The following is an 18,409-nucleotide window of genomic DNA, read 5'->3' as shown; positions in this document are numbered from 1 at the left end:
TGTTGATGTGAAGACATCTGACTGGAGAATCTCCTGCTGGATTCTTCATGTGTGAAAGGTAAAACTATTGAAAAAATACAGACCCCAGTGTGTGGACATTTTCCAGAGTTCATGTCTGAAGACAGCTCAAGTACTACGCAGTCAGAGCTCCAGTCAGCACGTGTTAGACCACGTAATCGTTCAGAAACAGTGCCCAACAGAATCAATCATCACTGCTCAGTAAAAGTCACATAGTGCTGCTTTAAGTCCCGACCTCACTTATCCAAGCATTTGTTAGGGTTTTCCTCCAGTGTTCACATCACAGAGCCTGCGGGTCAGTCGCCATTGGAAACAATGCAACAAACTTTTCTAGATGCAGAGTGAGCAAACAGGGCAGGATGCAAATATCGAACAGGCTCAGAACTCACATTAGAACAGATAGAGTTTTAATCAGTGTGGTCTCAGCTCCATGGGAGGTCATCATAGAGTTGCACTTACAGACGAACCACACATTTAATCTCAAGTGCTTTATAGGTGTGAACTATATGTGAATTCAGAGCCAACTTAAGTCAAGGAATCAGCCGCAACTATTGCACTAATTAATTGTATGAGTAAGGATGACTGTACAAGATATCAGACCCTCTTCACTGACCCTGAGTACCGGGGCCCCTCAGGGCTGCGTACTCAGTCCCCTCCTGTACTCCCTGTACACGCAGGACTGTGTGGCAACAGTTCCAACATCATCCTTAAATTTGCGGACGACACTACCATCCTGATGATGGAAGGGGCTTGGTAAGATTGTGCCAAGATAACAACCTGTCTCTCAACGTCTGCAACGAGCTGGATGATGCTGATATCTTGTACACTTATGTTTGTTATCAGTAAACATGACAATTACATCTGTTAGACATAAACAGAGTCAGTGTGTTACGCATGATGCTTATTTTTAAACAGGAGAAAATGTGAGTTTATGAGTTAGAGACATTAAGACACTTTTTTTCAGCTCAACAGCTTTTCTTCATTTTTATTTTCTGCACAGATGTCCCTGTATTTTCTTTTTTAAATCTCAAACCCCAACCCTAAAAACACTGAAGTGTCCCAGTGTCCATGTTTGTTGGGACATGTGAAGCAGAGCTGGACAGGAGGGAGGCATGCTGGGACTTAAAGCACCATGCTCCATTCCCCTGCTGCTCAAAAGCCATTCAAGGCTATTCCAGAGGCCCCTGTGATGGTTTGTTGATTTGTTTAGTACAAGTAAGAAACTCAGCGCGCTTGTTACCACCTGTCGCGAACCAGATTTAGATGTTTGGTTGCAGCGTCGAGCATTGAAAACATCTGAGGGACTCATGAAAATACAGTCTCTCCTTTAAAAAAAGTTCTGATGCAGCAAATGAGAGCATTAGCATCAGGAATTATCTGATGACCATTCCTGGATTGGAAGTATAGGGCTTTATGGAGACAAATATCTAACATATGTCACCTAATAATAAACATAATTGTGGCTTCGCTATCTGGTGGTAACAGCGCTGAGTGAAGTCAATGGAATGAGTAACAGGCAGGCAGGAGGGATATCATCATCCCACCATGAGAACCAAGACACAGAGAGATACTCTAGGTTGCACAAGAATACAAGTCATGCTTACTCTCAGGATGTGTTGTCTTTCATGCTGGGGAGAAAAGGGAAGAGTGTACACACAGGGAATAAAAAAAAAAAAGAAATAAAACAACAAAAAATAGGGAAAAAAGTCTGATAAAGACACTTCATTTAAAAGAAAAACTGGGGTTGGTGTTAAACTCAATCCTGTCAACTCTGGGTTTAGTTACCCCAATGTCTATCAATTCAGTGTAAATCCTATTTGAATATACATTTTAATCAGTGACCACCACTGTAAATCATTGTGTGGTAAGAAAGAGGGTTAGCACTCTATCTTGTGGGGAAATAAAGAACTGCAAGACCCTGGGGTTCTGGGTCTGCATCTCTGTATTTTGTTTACGTTTATAATGAATTAACTTTGGTTCATGCTCTAATCTTCATTTCTTTGTATTTCCATTCTGCATGAGAAACTCCACCTGTCGCTCTTTTAAATCCGTGCTAATCCACTCCTGTAGGACTACTAACCCACATTAGCGATCTGGTGCTCCAGTAAACAGGGTCAAGGACAATGACCTTTCATCCCAAGAGTAGCACTCGTCACTTAAACAACTCCAGAACACTCGCAGGAGTCACCCACACAACGTGAACATACACACATTTAAACTCTACGTACCAAATCACATAGAAATAAATACAAAGTGGGACTTACATTGTACCAGCTTTGGCTCTTCTGTGGAGAGAGAGACAGAGACAGAGAGGATGTGAGCACAGTAAATACACTGGAAGGCTTGTGGGCTCAGACAGATACACTGAGGGTGTGAAACACTCGATTATAACAAGTACCAGCAGGAGTGAAGGTCGCTGCTGGACCTCACATTCCTTCCTGCCAGAAATCACAGCAAGTTATCCACACTGTTTAAATAGCAGAGACGCGTGTCTGAGGTCGACGCAGGGTGAAATTATCTTTCAGTTCACCCACTTTTACATATTAATTATTCAAATATACGAAACTTTCAAAATAAAAAGGATTTCAGAGGAAAATCTGTCTCCTGTCGTGGAAAAAACTGAAAGCAATTTCACTCTAAATGTACCGTACCCTGCATAAGCGTATTAGATAAACGGTAAAGTCATATGAAGGCTATTATTAAACATACATTTGCTATAATATGTCCACCATTTTACATGAAAGTTGGTCCATCCAACATGTGCTGTGAAATTATTCTAAGCATTTTGTAAAATGTGTTTTCAATAATGAAACAATTCAAATTAATAACAAGTAAAAGGATTTCAATTTCTTAGCAGTTGTGTGAGAGAAGATAATATTCAATGCAGTACAATAAATTAAATTAATGATAATGGGTGTTGGTATTCATGAAATATTTCCAAGGAGATTTCCGTCATTACTCATTTCTGTTGCACTTACAATCATTTCTGTTGCACTTCTATAACAGCAGGGGGCAGCAGAGATGTATCTTAGTCATGACTATGACATTACAACATTTTCCAGCCACATGAACAAACTCTCCGCTCCAGCAGTCTGAGAGCAAAAGTTCCAGAGGGGAAACATGCAGGTGATCATTCAGAGGGTGACAGAGGGAGAAAGGTGATCAGAGGGAGAAGAGGGGGATAAAAAGTGATATCCAGTGTCTGATTAAAGCACTACATTAAATTAAAGCACAACATTTAAACGTAAAGTAAAAAATAATAAAACTGTTTAAACTTTCGTTTGAAAATTTTATGATGTGTAATATTTGGACTTCTCTGAGCTAGACTTAAACAGGTTTGAATAACTTGTCTTGTTTTGACCTGTTGGAAAGTCAGCCTCAAATTGTCATCCTAGTTTTCATTTGGGTGAATGTCTTCTTTTAAAACCCTGATATCATTTATCTATGCCTGTGCCCTGGGGTGGTGTTGGTTTCCTGTTCCTCTGACGGGGTTTGGTTACGCAGAGTGTGCCATGTTAGCGAGCAGCCAGCTGCAGTGGCAGGACCCGAGGCCTGGTTGTGACGATAGCCTAGCTAATGTGGGCTAATCTGATTTGAAGGTGACAGAGACACGAGAGAGGAATTACTTTGAGGCCAGTGTCTGGATAAGGTGTACGTGTGTCACTGCGTTTGACTGCATGCAAGTTTGTGAGCTTTATAACCGCATTGTTTACATGAAGGGAGAGAGGGACAGAGAGAGAGAGAGAGAGAGAGAGAGAGAGAGAGAGAGAGAGAGAGATTTTTCATTGTGATTAGAGATCAAAGAGATGGAGATATATATATAGAGGGAGATAGAGAGATCTTCACTCAAAAGCTGAGCAGAGTTTTGCTTGAGTGATTGTGCGACTCTAAACTGAATAATTGCGGTCGCCACATATGTGTGAATTGCAATGATTTAATAATGGCATAAAGAGACTGTCAAATATTTGTGTGAAACATTATGCAAAAACTACTGGACTGATCCAACGAAATCTAGTGGAGGGACGTGGTTATGGTCAGGTTACAATCCAGTACATTTTGGTGCGGAACTGAATCATACGGGGGAATTGTTTCAGATTTTGACTATTTTCTTCAACACTGTGAGATAGCGTCGTTCACATTTTTTTAAATTTCTAGTAGAGTGCTTGTGTACATGGTACACACTATGTGATGATGCAATACAAGTATATACAATATGCAGATAAAGTGGGCAACCAGCATTGGTGGAGGTATATGCTTTCCAAGTGCCCTTCTAGTTGACAAATGTACTAGCAGAAGATAAAGCCTCATACAGGAAATCAAAATGCAAGTGATGGTTTTAAATCCTGTCCTGTCGTTGCAGACACATACTAGGGTGAGGTCTGTTTTCATGTCAAGCTGTCATGTGTGAATGTCAGATTACAAGACATTTCAAAATAAACAGTTTTACACTGGTCACAAATCACCGTTTGATCAGATTGGCTCGGGGGATGGGAGGCACTGGAAAGGACACGATGGACTGGAACTATCAGAGAGAGATCCTACTGTCCCATAACTACAGAGGAAGTGGAGGGCCGGGGCCAGGGTGGGTAGGTGGTGGTTTCGGGGGGGCCAGCGAGGGATTGTGAATGGGTCAAAGGAATACAAGAAGAAATTCTTACTTTAATCAGGTTTAGTCTGTCATACTGAAAAGGAAAATTAAAGAGAAAGCAAAACGTTAACCAAAGCAGTGAGCAACATGGACATGAAGAAAGAGAAAATGTAAACTGCTCTATTGAAGCCGAGTCTAGCTTGTGTGTGTGCTACACATGAATCCTGACTTGATATTGTGTTATCATCATATGGGCCCTTTCTGCACAGGAGGAGCGGCACCCCTGTTTTTTCGCTGAATGCACTCTATTATTTGGATTGCATTAGGGCTAGGGTGATCAAGCTCACGTTGCTTTGACGACCTCACGCCATCTGGGGTCACGTGACTGCTGCTGACCACAGAGGCTCACCGGGGGGGGGGGGGAGGGAGGGAGAGTTTGGTGGGGGTGCAGAGGCACAGGCTGTGGCACAGAAACAAGGAGTGATGTAATCCATTGGGATATTGGTCCCTGTGTGCATGAAAACTGCTTTTGGAACTTTGTAAGGGAGCACCATGAGTCTGCTAATCACGCCAAACTCACATTTATTGTCTCCATGTGTTTCACTGTCTGTCCTAGGTCTATTTGTCTCTATATAAGGTGGACTTATATATATATATGCTCAGCAATAAATTTGCCGTGTGACAAAATAGTAAAAAGAACGTGAGATGAAGTCTGAGGAGTAGAAAATTAGACGGATGAAGCAACAGTGAGGGCGATGAACTAAAACGTGACACCAATCGCAGGGACGGGAGGGTGGAGGGGCTTGGGAGGGATTTTGGACCTGTGGAGCTCCGGTGGTGGTGTAAAAAGCGGGACAGCACTCTCTCATGTGGCAACAGAGAGAAAAAGCTCAAATAATGATGTCGCCCTGCAGCTTCGGAATGGGAACCTGGCAACTATTATTTTTAAGGGTTTATCTCTCTGCAGCTGGGCATGTCACACAGCATGAAGGACATAAAGCTCTCACTGCCAAAATGTAACACCAGGATAAGTTTGGGAAAGAAAGGGATGGGACTCGGGCCAGAAAGAAGCAGAAGAAAGAAAAGAAATGGGACAATTATTTGTGCTATTAGTTTACATTTTTCTCTTTCAATTTTGAAGTGCTGGTCAAAAAGCCACTAATACCTGCTAACACCTGGCTTTTGTCTGCAATGGGAATGGACACAATTGGCATTCACTCCCGGGTCAAATGACTCTGGAATAGACTTAGGTTTTTATCAGCTCCGGCTCTGATCAGTTGTGATGGAAACATGACAACTGGGTGAATGTGCTAATTTGACAAGACAGAGAGGTGAGAGAACCCCTCAGCGCGTCGAGTGTGACACACCGGGAAATAAAAACAGAGAGGCAAATGGGAAAAGGGTAAATCACGTATTTTTAGCGTGTTTATGCTAAATAAAATTGTATTATATGTGTTTGTTTGCTTTTTATTCATCTTATTATATTTCTTTACATTTGAAAAAACTTAAAACAGTATATCCTGACATAAAATTGTGTCTATGCTAATGTTAATTGAGATATTTGCATAAGTAATCAGGAGTTGCTACATTGCATATCACCAGAAAGGAAAAGACAGGAGAGGAAAAAGGAAGGGAAGTGAATGAGGTTCAGTGTCAGTCTCAAGGAATGTCCATCTGCTATGATTGTGGGTGCAGATGGGGGGCTCGTAACAGTTGCAATGTGCCAAGGAACAAGCTGGGTTCAGAGGGGTGAAGCATTGCAAACAAGGTTTGGACATTTCCACAGAGTAGCTCACAAGACAAGAAGTGGGGCATTGGGGTGGGGTAGAAGAAGCTGGGCACAGAAATATTCGAAAGAACAGAAAAAAGAGTAATGCTTACTTTGGAAAGTCGCTTGTGAGACTAGCATGCAGTCAGGAGAAGAACAAAGAAAAAATCAGATAGAAAAAAAATGAAACTGAAAAGAAAAAACAAACTGCAAGAAGAAACAGCTGAAAGAACCAACAGAGGAACTGAACAGTCATTATCAGATGGCACACGTTATCACATGGCATGTAGCATCAGCAGCAGAGAGAGAAGACGTGCACACTGTGGTGTGGACACAAAAAAAATCAAAGAGCCAAAAAACAAACAAAAACAAACAAACAAGTGATTTAAAACAGCAGAGACAGATGAAGACAGAGGTCAAAGATGGAAGGAGAGTCATGGATAATTTCTAACACTAAATGAATGCTGAGCATATCAAAGAGCCATATGCTCCTTCTAAGAAATAACCGGAATGTGTGAGAGATTCAACTTGAACTTCAGCTGAGAAGGAAGACGATGCAGATCAATTCAGCCAAAAACATCAGTTTTTAATCAATGCGCCTCTGGAATGACCACAGATGCAATTGGCTGCTCTTTCTGTTGTTTTCCTTTATACTTATTTATGAAGAGTTAAGACCCAGGAGCTTTATGGGCCATCCTTACACTTTCATAGTAGACACAGCGTATAACAACAAGCAACACTCACTGATATTTGTCTTCAGTCACAAGAAAACAGCCAGTAAACCTCTCCAAAAAGATCTCCAATTCAAGGTCTACAGTAGTCTTAAAACAATAATCTCATGAATATACTATGTACAGATTTAGAGTTTTTTTCACTGCCAATGTGTAATATGGGGCCAAATCTACATTCTGATTCTGTCATTTAACTGATGTTAATATTAGGATTGCGAGTGAGAAATTATCTTCCAAATCTTTTTAGAATTTCTTTCCTTGCTAGGCTGTGAAAAGCGCAGAGTGACACAAATAATGTTTGTTGGGAAGTTAAATTGGAACCATGTTAAGAAGGGATGTATTGATAGCCAGTTGTAACAAGAGTAACAACAAGGGTGCTTGGAGAGAACATAACTCCACCAAGGCCTTATCCCACCTTGTTAAAGCAGGTGAAGAAAATGTATAACGCTGCCGACAAGTAAATTATTGGATAAAAATCTGGATTAATATGAATTAAACTATCAACTGTAAAATGCAAACCCTCTCTCAAGTTGTTTGATTTTTTGTGATGCTATGTTATTATATATTTGCATAAAAGCAATAATGACTAAAGGGGGGGTAAACCCTGCAGCCGTCTGTTTTCTGGTAAATCTAATGATCCTCCACAAAATGACAGGCAAATAGGTTCAGTAGTTTTTCTGTAATCCTGCTAGTAAACAAACAAACAAACAACCGGATAACGGTAAACATTTTAGCAACAAGCACCTTCTTCATTATGCATTTAAGCAACTGTTATAAGCCAGACTTAAAATACATGAATTTATCCCATAAACCTAAACTCCCACAACATTATCAATACATTTTTTAGGCTGGAATAATTTCTTGAATGTCCAAAATCCTTCCTGGAGTAACAGTTACACTTTCATCCATGACCTGTCTATGCATGTTGTTAAAAAATCCATCTAAACAAATGAACCATACTAATTTTGAAACAAACTAAAAGAGTCTAAAACAACATTATATCCACTGAGGTAACTAGTATCACTAGAGAAGAAGGGATGTGGGGTTATTTATAATTAAGTGTAGAATCTAACTATTTGACAATAAGCCTGTCTTCATTGTTACAGTACTTTGGAGAGAGTTTACTGCTGCTGACAGTGGCTGCACCTTATTTAAAGTGTGGAACAAACAGTAACCTTACATTGTCTGTTAACTTCATCCTACATCACTGGTTCCGACCTTTAATTCCAGCTAGTGAATAATTACCCAAGATTTGTCAACAGGACTCATTGTGTGGGATAACTCAAACTCTGCTGTGTGATTGGCTGAAACTGCCTTTTACGACTTCATCTCAGCTCTGGAGACAGGACCGCACAACAGCACATCAATACTCAACCGTCCTGTTTATCATTCACCTGTTGTTCTTAGCAGGACGAATAAAGAGTTCAGAGAACGGGGGGGGAGAATTTGAGATGTGAAAAATGAAAGGCTGGAATGAAGGAGGAGAAGGGTGAAATCTCTCCTGAGGGGGGAGAGTGATAGCTACACTAGCTACATGTCAGTATGTACAAATCAATAACCAATCACAACACATACGTCACTGCACAACTCTAACGTACTTGTGCAGTCACAGTTAATGGATGGCTGCACACAGGAGCTTACACATCATCTCGTGCAGGAGACAAATAGATATGTTATCTAGCGTAGTACGCCAGGCCAACAGTATGACGAAAGCAGCAGCTAAACTTATTTTACCATTGTCTTATGTACTCGTTTTCTACTTTAAAAAGAAAACATGACATATTCTGACTTAGAATCACCATTTATGTTAATGTGCAACCCTCATTTTCATGTGCTCTTGCAGTATTTGCATCTAAATGCATGAAACAAGTCTAATCACATGTCAGGTCCGCTGTTATGTTTATGGTGAGATATTACTCATAGTTTCAAAGACGGCCTCTCACAACATTCATTGTCGAAGCACCTCTGTGCACCACAGAGTCCCTCATGGCTTTTCTGTCCCAGAAAACTCTCCTCATAAAAGCCAAAAGAAAATTCCATTGAATGTTGTTGACCCAACTGAGAATGTAATGTGATATTAAGCTACATCAGGCTTTCAATTAAAAACACTAAAACGGAGAAGTTTGGAAACGATGACACAGAAACTAACAACCGCTTGCTCGTTGGATCTTTTCAATCATGACGTAGGCTCCTATCACATGACCCCCTTCCAGAAGAGAGAGAGACCAGGCATTAGCCTCGGCCACCCGTGTAAAACACAACATGGATAATCAATTAAAAGTGATGTTGACCCTGTTGTTTTTGCTAACAGCTGTTGTGCATTTACATTTTACCATTCACAATTGCTGCTTCTCATTTGTAGCCTAGCTCTCTGCAACCAGCAACAAAATGCTTCCTGTTTACACCAGCATGTGTATGCTGAGCTTTGGAGTTAAACAATACAGAGAGCAAGACACAAAATAAGTTTTACCCTCTAATAAAACAACATCATATTTTAAACTGTGAGGCTAACCTCTATTTCTACACGTTCTCACAAGTCCTCAATCAAGTGCGAAGGAGCATCTCCTGGTCACTCACCTTGGAGTTTTTTCCCCCGCTTCGTGCTGACTGCAGCGAGTACGTTCTCTGGACGACCTGCTCGGGCGTGGAGGGGGACTTGTCAGAGGAGTGGTCCGAACCCTTCTCCACCATGTTCTCACCCTCCTGGGTCTGTGGCGTGGGAGAGCGTGAGCGTTTGCGTAGCACTGGTGAGCAGGCAGGTGTGCTCTTGTTTGAGTTACTGGCAGTGCTACAAGAAAAGAAAGAGAGAAAAAACATGTACTTATTCATTTCAATGTTACTTCACCTTAAATCAAACATAAAGGACAACACACATCAAGGAAAACATACAATCACTCTTTGGATGTGCTGATGTAAACAACATGCTATGTAATGTCGTTTAACGCACGCACTCACTCACGCACACACACACACGTTTCCTTCCAGTTACATCACTTGAAGCTTAACAGACTTGAAGCACCATGTGCTAACTTGGCTAATAACAGCTAAGCTAATGCAGTAAACAACAACAACAACAGCAACACCAGCAGCAGCAGCGAGGGAAACACATTTACACGCATTACTGTTAAGACTTTCTCACTAATGCCGCACTTACCAAAGAACATGGACATCGATATGTTTTTTTGTAAGCCTACGGTCAATTTAATTAAGAAATGTACCAAGCCTGGAAAAAAACAACCAACTCAGGTTGTCTCGACCCTGACATTTATAGAGGCGCATCGTTCAGATCCCGGAAAAAATTTGGCCTTGCAAGGATGAAAGATCTCTTTCCCGGAAATACTTAAACTGTTTCCATGCCTGCAGCAAAGCCAATGAGCCAGAGGGGAAGACATAACAAGGATTAAATGATCAGAGACACAGCGCCAGGTGGAAGGCATACTGTAACTCCAACTATCCAAGTAGGCCCATAGCATGTGATTCTTTGATCTCAAATGAAGGTAGCGTGTTGACTTTTACATGGGGATTTGCTTTAATACCTCCACTGACAGCTCTCTAACCGGTTGTCTTAGGACGGGTTGTTCTTGTACTTTCATTTTACACTAATTTACTCTCAGCGAGCCTCTTTGATCCAGAACTAGACTCTTATACACACTCAGAAAGAAGACTTCTCCTCAAAATGACAGAGGCCAACAAAAGGCTTTGCAAGTGATCTTGGATGCAGTAGGTCCGCCAAGCCTGGTTACTTGACATGGTGTTATGAAAGCCATTATGTCAGTGCCAGCCAATGGTCGCTGTTAGTGGCCATGAATTACTGATGTACTGTTGCATTCTGGGCTTCATTGCAGCTTAGAGCAGTGAATCATAGAGAACAGCGCCGACAGCCTCTGTCCGACTGTCAGGCTCTGCAGTACCAGTAGCTGCTTTATATTAAAAGGGAAGGGCCTTGCAGAGTCTTCACAGCTGATTAATACAGGGGGCTGGATAGTGCTTGTGTGTTGTGGTATCACTGACATCAATTTATGGGATTAACAAATGGTTTGCTTTTCAGGGGATGGACATTGTGACTGCACAGTACGTTGTGTTCCCTACACCAACACTTGAATAGTCCCTGCTGACCGGATTAGAAGTAAATTGGTCAAAACATTTATTATTTGAGATGATGCTATCGTGCAGAGCAATCTAAAGGTTTCTATTTGCTGTATCTCAAAGGAGGGTTTTGTAAAACCCTATCTTATCTATTGGAATCCTTTCACGTTCCGATAACTATGAATAAATAAAGTCAACTTTTGGTTTGGTGTCCATGACACTCAGACCACTGTAAGATTAAAAATAAACATAATTTCATTCGGTCCAAATAACTTTGATGATTGATGATTATGATTATTATGATTGGCTGGCAAACTTGTGTCTGTCCCTGTACATGACCATGGTAAAGTTATCTATAGCAGCTGTCAGTCAGTACACATTCATGTGTTTTGGGGGCGTACCTTTGACGGGGGGTAATGAGAGGGGGTGGGATTTATCGGTTGCATTTTTTTAGTGTAGCTTGCTCTTGCTAGCTTTTCCAGGATTTCCAACACTAACTCTAAGCATAGTTTTCATATTTTTTTATATCTGGATTTTAAAGCTGTCTGTCACATCCATCTGTGTATTACTCAGTAAAAACCCATGGAGAAGCAGAATGCCTTGATATTTAGCAAAATGATAATCTCTTCCGTGACGATATGGGACCCAGTGTTTCCCCTAGGTTTACAGCTTTGCGGGGGGGGGGGGGGGGGGGGGGACGGACGACAAACACGGACACAAAAACTTAAAGGAATCATGATGTTAATGTGTTTCTTTTAATGATTTTGAACTGTACATTGGATTTCGGTGCTGACAGGCTATTCTGTGATGCTCAGATGTCATGTGTTTGTCCAGTTTGTCCCTTCTGTAGGACTGGCAGGGAGACTATAAATGGCCGGGTCTGGTTTCCTCTCACAACTGCCTGTTTATGCTGTCTACGTATGCGACATAACATTCTTAAAAACAGTGGTGTATAAAGTACTTGAAAGCCATACTTGAGTAAAAGTACAAATATCTTACTTGAAAGTGACTCCGGTTAAAGTAAACGTCACCCGTCAGAAAATGACTTGAGTTAAAGTCTTAGAGTTGCTCATATTAAATGTACTTAAGTATCAAAAGTATCTGGTGTTGAAATGTACTTAAGTATCAAAAGTAAAAGTACAAGTACCAAATTTTATTTCAACTGAGAAATTTTGAATCCGAGATGCTGAGGTTAAAATAGTATTGGACAAGTGCATCTGAACTTCTAGCAACAACAAAGAATCAACACAACAGAAAAAACAAGTGCCTCTTGAGTCTACCGAAGAACACTAATAGACCAAATGAACCTTTTGTGTCTATTAGCTGTATTTTGCATTTTAACTGCCTGGATGTTTACCTGCCTGTATACCTGCCCGCCAGCTTGTCCACGCATCTACATGTAAGCCTGTTTATTTATCATTAGACTATCTTCACTGAATGGGCCTGGGGTTGTGTTTGCATTTGTTTCCAGCAGGGTGACAATACACCTGTAGGGTATCTTGCCTGTAGGGACGACAAAGTGAAGACACAACCCTGCTTGAAGTTGTACACATTAGCCAGTTTGTACAATACATATATAAGACTCAACAGCTTCTAAGTTGTGTTGAGTCAGCACAAAGGGCGTCTAAGGATTGGAATTGGCAATATATAGATATATAATATCTTTGCAAAAATTATATTGGCATTATAGTGAGTGGAACACTGGGCCTGATTACCCAGGGTTCCATTTGGGAGGTCCATTAAAAAAATGAATTGTGTGCGTGAATATGCAGTAGTAGTAGTCCATGACACAGTGTTTGTTTTTGGTTGTGTTGGCTGAAAGTTGTTTTTGCGTTTGCTTATATAATTGGTTGTGTTGTTTGTTTTTCCATCTCGACTTGTTTTAAATCTGTTTGTTTTGTTTACGTGGACGTGTAAGACTAAGTAGACACGGCCAACCAATGATAATCTATTAACCAACAGTTTTTGTTTAAACCAACTACTTCCAATATTTTCTTTAAGAAAAGTTAACCACTTGCTGCTTCGAGCTATGTATTTATGTGCAGATGTTGACACGAAGCAGGAAAGGGAAAACGAATGTGAATCGAAAAAGGAATACCTTCCAAAAAATCATGTAAAGTCACCTAATAAAAGCCCTCAAAAAGCCAATTCATTTGCCTGAATAATAATCCTTGCAATTTCAATAGGGCCACATGTCTGTCAGTGCCTGGGCCCTAATAATAAAGACTGAACCGAGCTCCTGCAGGAGCGAGAGAGCGAGAGAGAGGTGCGCCGTGTGTAAAGGTGCACGTTCCGCCAACCTCCGCTGCTCAAGTAACGAGCCAGTTTTGAGAATGTAAGAAGTAGAAAGTACAGCTATTTGTGCTCAAATGTAGCGAGTTAAAGTTAAAAGTCGTCAGGAAAATAAATACTCAAGTAAAGTACAGATATGTGAAAAATCTACTTAAGTACAGTAACAAAGTATTTCTACTTTGTTACTTCCCACCACTGCCTAAAACTAAAAAGAAAACTGAAATAATCCCCTATTCATTCTCTATGAACTGTAATTTATCTATCTATCTATCTGGCTATCTATTTATTTATGCATGCATGTATATATTTATGTATGTAATTTATGTATTTACTGATTTCCATAAGTAACATGGATTGCCGGAATCCGGAAACATTTTTGGATCCGGTACTTATGTTTATCTCGTCTACACGAAGCCCTTTCAGGAAAACACGGAAACGCTGGAGCGGATTGGTTGAAATCGCTGTAAAGACGTCATGGAGCATGCGCTTAAAGTGAAAGAAGACTAAAGTCGACATCCTACTAGCAATCTCCGCATAACGACTTCTCTACCACCTGTAATCACTGTTACCACAGCAATCAAACAGGACTAGTTAGAATAGAGCACTTCGCCATAACCCTAGTTTGTGTTAAGTTACCGTTTTGAAACTTCCGTCTATAATAAAAATCTTTTCACGTCAGATTTGCCGGTTTTGAACAATGGTCCGATGAAAATAGATTCAACAGTGATAGAAGGAAGTGACGAAGCGGGGTTAATAATGGTTCAGGCTGAGGTTGCGAGGCGAGGTGCGTTCACGGTTAAATACAACAAGCGGAGAAAGCAGAATCGCGGGCTGACCGGCGCTGAGAAATGCGCGTCCCGTGTTAACAGCCAGGCGCCTGCGCGCTGGAGAATTGCGCGGCGCGGCGCTTTGGAGTCCGGTGTAATACTTAAGTTATCAAGATCAGTCTTGTACAACCAGGGGGAGTATTCCCCCTCTGACAGCCAAGCTGGGTCAGAACCTGTCATCCGGTGGTGACTGAGCAGATTCTAGTCTGGGGCAGGGCGTGCAACACGTGGACTCTTCTCTGAACTCGGACCCGGAGCAGGAGAGCTCCTACGGCTGCTACTCGCATATTTTTAACTGCTTCTCAGGTGGTTCATGCGACATGTTTTCAGATGGATGCTCTCTGTCCGCTGGTGGGAGGTTGCTCACCTGTGTGTGCGCGCATCTGGATGGAACTCCGCCGTGCGCGATACAGAGAGCAGAGGAGAACTCTAACCGCGCGACCATGTCGAGACAGAAATGCAAACAATAGACCTGTTTTATAGGTAATATAACCTTAAAATGATTTATGTAGAAATCTGGCGCCATATTAAAAAATAAAAAATAAAATAAATAATTAACTTGACCTTCCAGGGGGGGCGGGAGGTGCCGTTGGGGGGGCGCAGCGCCCCCCTAATAGAATGGTAGTGGAAACACTGCGGACCTCAGATATTGTATGTCAGCTTTCATACAAAGCAAGTGACTGCCATTCAGTAGTGGTCACAATTCAACAGATTGAAGACATCCCCTTGATGTCAGCTGGAGGAACCCCACTGTTACAGATTTTTTTCCAAATATCTCTGAACCATTTCTCACACGCTCACAGTTCTCCTTGGTCACAGAAACACAAAAATAAAAACGTGATATCTCCTCTAGGATCATTTCATCATCATAAACATTCTGTATTATAGTCAAGTCAAGTTGTCAGTTTACTCCCAGGGGCCACTGTTGGCCCTAAAACATGCACTATAAATAGTTTCACAGGAAGAGAACATTTTGTGCGTTCAAAAATATTGAGAGCTGATGTATGTCTAGCAGAAAGGCACACATAGGGAACCCTTGTTTTTTTGAATTTAATTGAATTAAATTGGGGACTCCATATTTCAATTATAAGAAAAAATGAGCAATACTAGGCGAGAGAGACTCACTTTTCTTAGTATTATACTTTCTAAAGATGAAACCATCTAATTATGCGCGAAGCTACATGTTGGACACACCACACCAGGCCATATAAATGTCGGGATATAAATTAACAGTAATTTTGACTTATAGGTTAAAATTAGTTTCTCGCCCCACGTTTTGCACTCACACTAGGCTATACTTTGTAAGTAATTGGTAAGAGTAAGAGTGTATGTGAATGGGCAAAGGACAGCTGGTAATGAATGAAGTATCACGCTCACTAGTAAAGCATTCTCACTACCTTTTATTATAATTTTTCTTTTTACCGATTATGCTGTAGTATAGTAGCTTGTGTTGCACAATGTGCAACTTGTCTGAGAAAGGTGACTGACTACACATGTGTCACAAATTTCAAGCATGACAGGGGAGATCATGAGAGTTGCAGCCTGACAAAGAGTATAAACATTTCTCTGAATCACATCATGGCAAATGTGCATTTTGATGTGCTTTCTGCTGATCCACAGATCCGCAGTTTAAGAACAGATTAATTATTTATTAATTTATGATTTAAGCACAGATGCCGCAGGAACAAACTGAAACAGGATCTCATTTACGTATCATGGTGTTTATAGAGGATGTTAATTTGCAACTGTGGTTCTTAGAAAGGCTCTTGTGAAAGTACAAGGTAAACTGAGTTCTAAATTATCCAATAACATAGCTATAAAAAACTAAAATCATAAATATTAATAATAAGGATGCCAGTTTGAAGAAATTAGAAGCAATGGGACTATGAAGAGAATCTGATCTTATTTAGTTTGCATCTGAACCTGGGACTGATTGTCCATTTTGGACAATTTTGACCATTTTGGGGGTCCATGCTGTACATCCATACAGTCATAACAAAACAAAAACACATATTAGGCAATTTCCCCTCCCCTTACAAAGAGAGCATCTATAATGTGACAGTGGAGCCATTTTCCGAAGTAATATCATGGCTTGGTTCAGGGGCGTCGTTAGGCCTGTTTTAGGGGGGCTGAAGCCCGTAGCGGTGAGGCTTCTTCACGCCACCGGCGGCCGGGGCTCTCACAAGAAGCCCCGGTCTCCAGCTGCTTCTTGGGGGCTTTGCCTCCGGTGGAGATACGAGCGGCATTTGCAGCATTTCCATTGATTTATTTATAGAGTGAACAAACTCGTGAAACAGACAACTGACAACTATGCGTCGCTTGACATACGTCACATACTACGTTGCTCTGATTGGTTGTAGGTCTATCCAATTGAGCGACGAGGCATTTTGTTTCCTGGTTCCGTTGAAACACGCCCCATAATCACAGCCCAATGGAGCGGTCTCAGACTCATATTCTGACTAGAATAATGAGTATGACAACGTCAGGCTAACGTCTCTCATCAAGACAGCAGGATTACAGCCAAGGAGTTCAGTTTAGCACAGGGGTCACCAACCTTTTTTAGACTGAGAGCTACTTCGAAGGTACTGAGTAGTACGAAGGGCTACTTGTTTCCAGTGGTGGGAAGTAACAAAGTAGAAATACTTTGTTGCTGTACTTAAGTAGATTTTTCACATATCTGTACTTTACTTGAGTATTTATTTTCCTGACGACTTTTAACTCGCTACATTTGAGCACAAATATCTGTACTTTCTACTTCTTACATTCTCAAAACTGGCTCGTTACTTGAGCAGCGGAGGTTGGCCGAACGTGCACCTTTACGAACGGCGCACCTCTCTCTTGCTCCTGCAGGAGCTCGGTTCAGTCTTTATTATTAGGGCCAGAGCACTGACAGGCACTGACAGACGTGAGGCCCTATTGAAATACAGCTAATAGACACAAAAGGTTCATTTGGTCTATTAGTGGCAGGTCTAGTGTTCTTAGGTAGAATCAAGAGGCACTTGTTTATTCTGTTGTGTTGATTCTTTGTTGTCTCTAGAAGTTCAGATGCACTTCAGTCCAATACTTTTTTAACCTCGGCATCTCGGGTTCAAAATTTGTAAAATTATACAATATATATATAGTGTTGTTATAATTTTTCAGTCAGTTGAAATAAATCCTGAACTGAACAAGGCCTACTATAAAAAGCACTTAGCATTTTTAATTTTGGTACTTGTACTTTTACTTTCTGATACTTAAGTACATTTCAACACCAGATACTTTTGATACTTAAGTACATTTAATATGAGCAGCTCTAAGACTTTTACTCAAGTCATTTTCTGACAGGTGACTTTTACTTTTACCGGAGTCACTTTCAAGTAAGATATCTGTACTTTTACTCAAGTATGGCTTTCAAGTACTTTATACACCACTGCTTGTTTAATACAAACGTCCTGAATAACAGAGTTGCACAGATCACCTTTTAATATTATTAATAATATATGTGAAGAGACTGTCTGATCAAGTTAATGTTAATTATTCCTCGGAATAATTATTAACAATGATTTCCACAACAATGATTGTAGGAAACAGATATATTAATACATGCAACATTTATTTCTGTTAAACTTTGCTTAAATTCAACTTAATCGAAGTACTTTTGGTGACATTTATCACTACATGCCTCCATCAGTCTGTTCTTTTTCAAAAGTAGATAAAAAATAACCAAATAACCACTTATAAGCACTTTGTTACAAGATGATAAAGCTCAACCAAAAATAACACATGCATATGACTGCGGTGTAATGTTTCTAAGTCTCTTCTTCAATTTTTGGGTCTCATACTGTCAGCTGCCAGAGTTTTCAGACCTAAAATCCATACAAGTCTCTCCTCATGTCCTCCTTCATTCACTGTGAACCCAAGAGCAAGACAGGCTTCATCTTACTTTCTTTTCAACTTGGTGACATTTATCACTACATTCCTCCATCAGTCTGTACTTTTTAAAAAATAGAGAAAAAATTCATTCAATTAAAATCACTTTGTCACAAAGATGATAAAGCTCAACCAAAAAGAACACATGCATGTAACAGGGTGTAATGTTTCTTAGTGTCTTCTTAATTTG

At 40.6% G+C, this 18,409-nt stretch overlaps 1 protein-coding gene across 3 annotated transcripts in view; it reads right to left on the bottom strand.

Moving 5' to 3' along the window:
* Positions 1-18,409, bottom strand: part of gramd1bb (GRAM domain containing 1Bb) — a 79,156-nt gene that overhangs the window by 13,106 nt on the left and 47,641 nt on the right. The window contains exons 4-7 of one of the 3 annotated variants that reach the window (XM_061073572.1): positions 9,683-9,893; positions 6,488-6,508; positions 2,283-2,303; positions 1,623-1,646 (exon numbers count right to left, since the gene is read on the bottom strand). In XM_061073572.1, the coding sequence (XP_060929555.1) occupies positions 1,623-1,646; positions 2,283-2,303; positions 6,488-6,508; positions 9,683-9,893 (277 nt within the window). Of the gene's footprint in view, positions 1-1,622; positions 1,647-2,282; positions 2,304-4,676; positions 4,701-6,487; positions 6,509-9,682; positions 9,894-18,409 lie in introns of all 3 variants that reach the window. The other 2 variants (XM_061073573.1, XM_061073574.1) reach the window with 2 other exon arrangements.

This window comes from Limanda limanda, chromosome 6, assembly GCF_963576545.1.
Source record: "Limanda limanda chromosome 6, fLimLim1.1, whole genome shotgun sequence".
In the NCBI taxonomy this organism is placed as follows: Eukaryota; Metazoa; Chordata; class Actinopteri; order Pleuronectiformes; family Pleuronectidae; genus Limanda; species Limanda limanda.
Note: the sequence above shows the minus strand (reverse complement) of the source record. Positions and strands in the feature narration are given on the sequence as shown.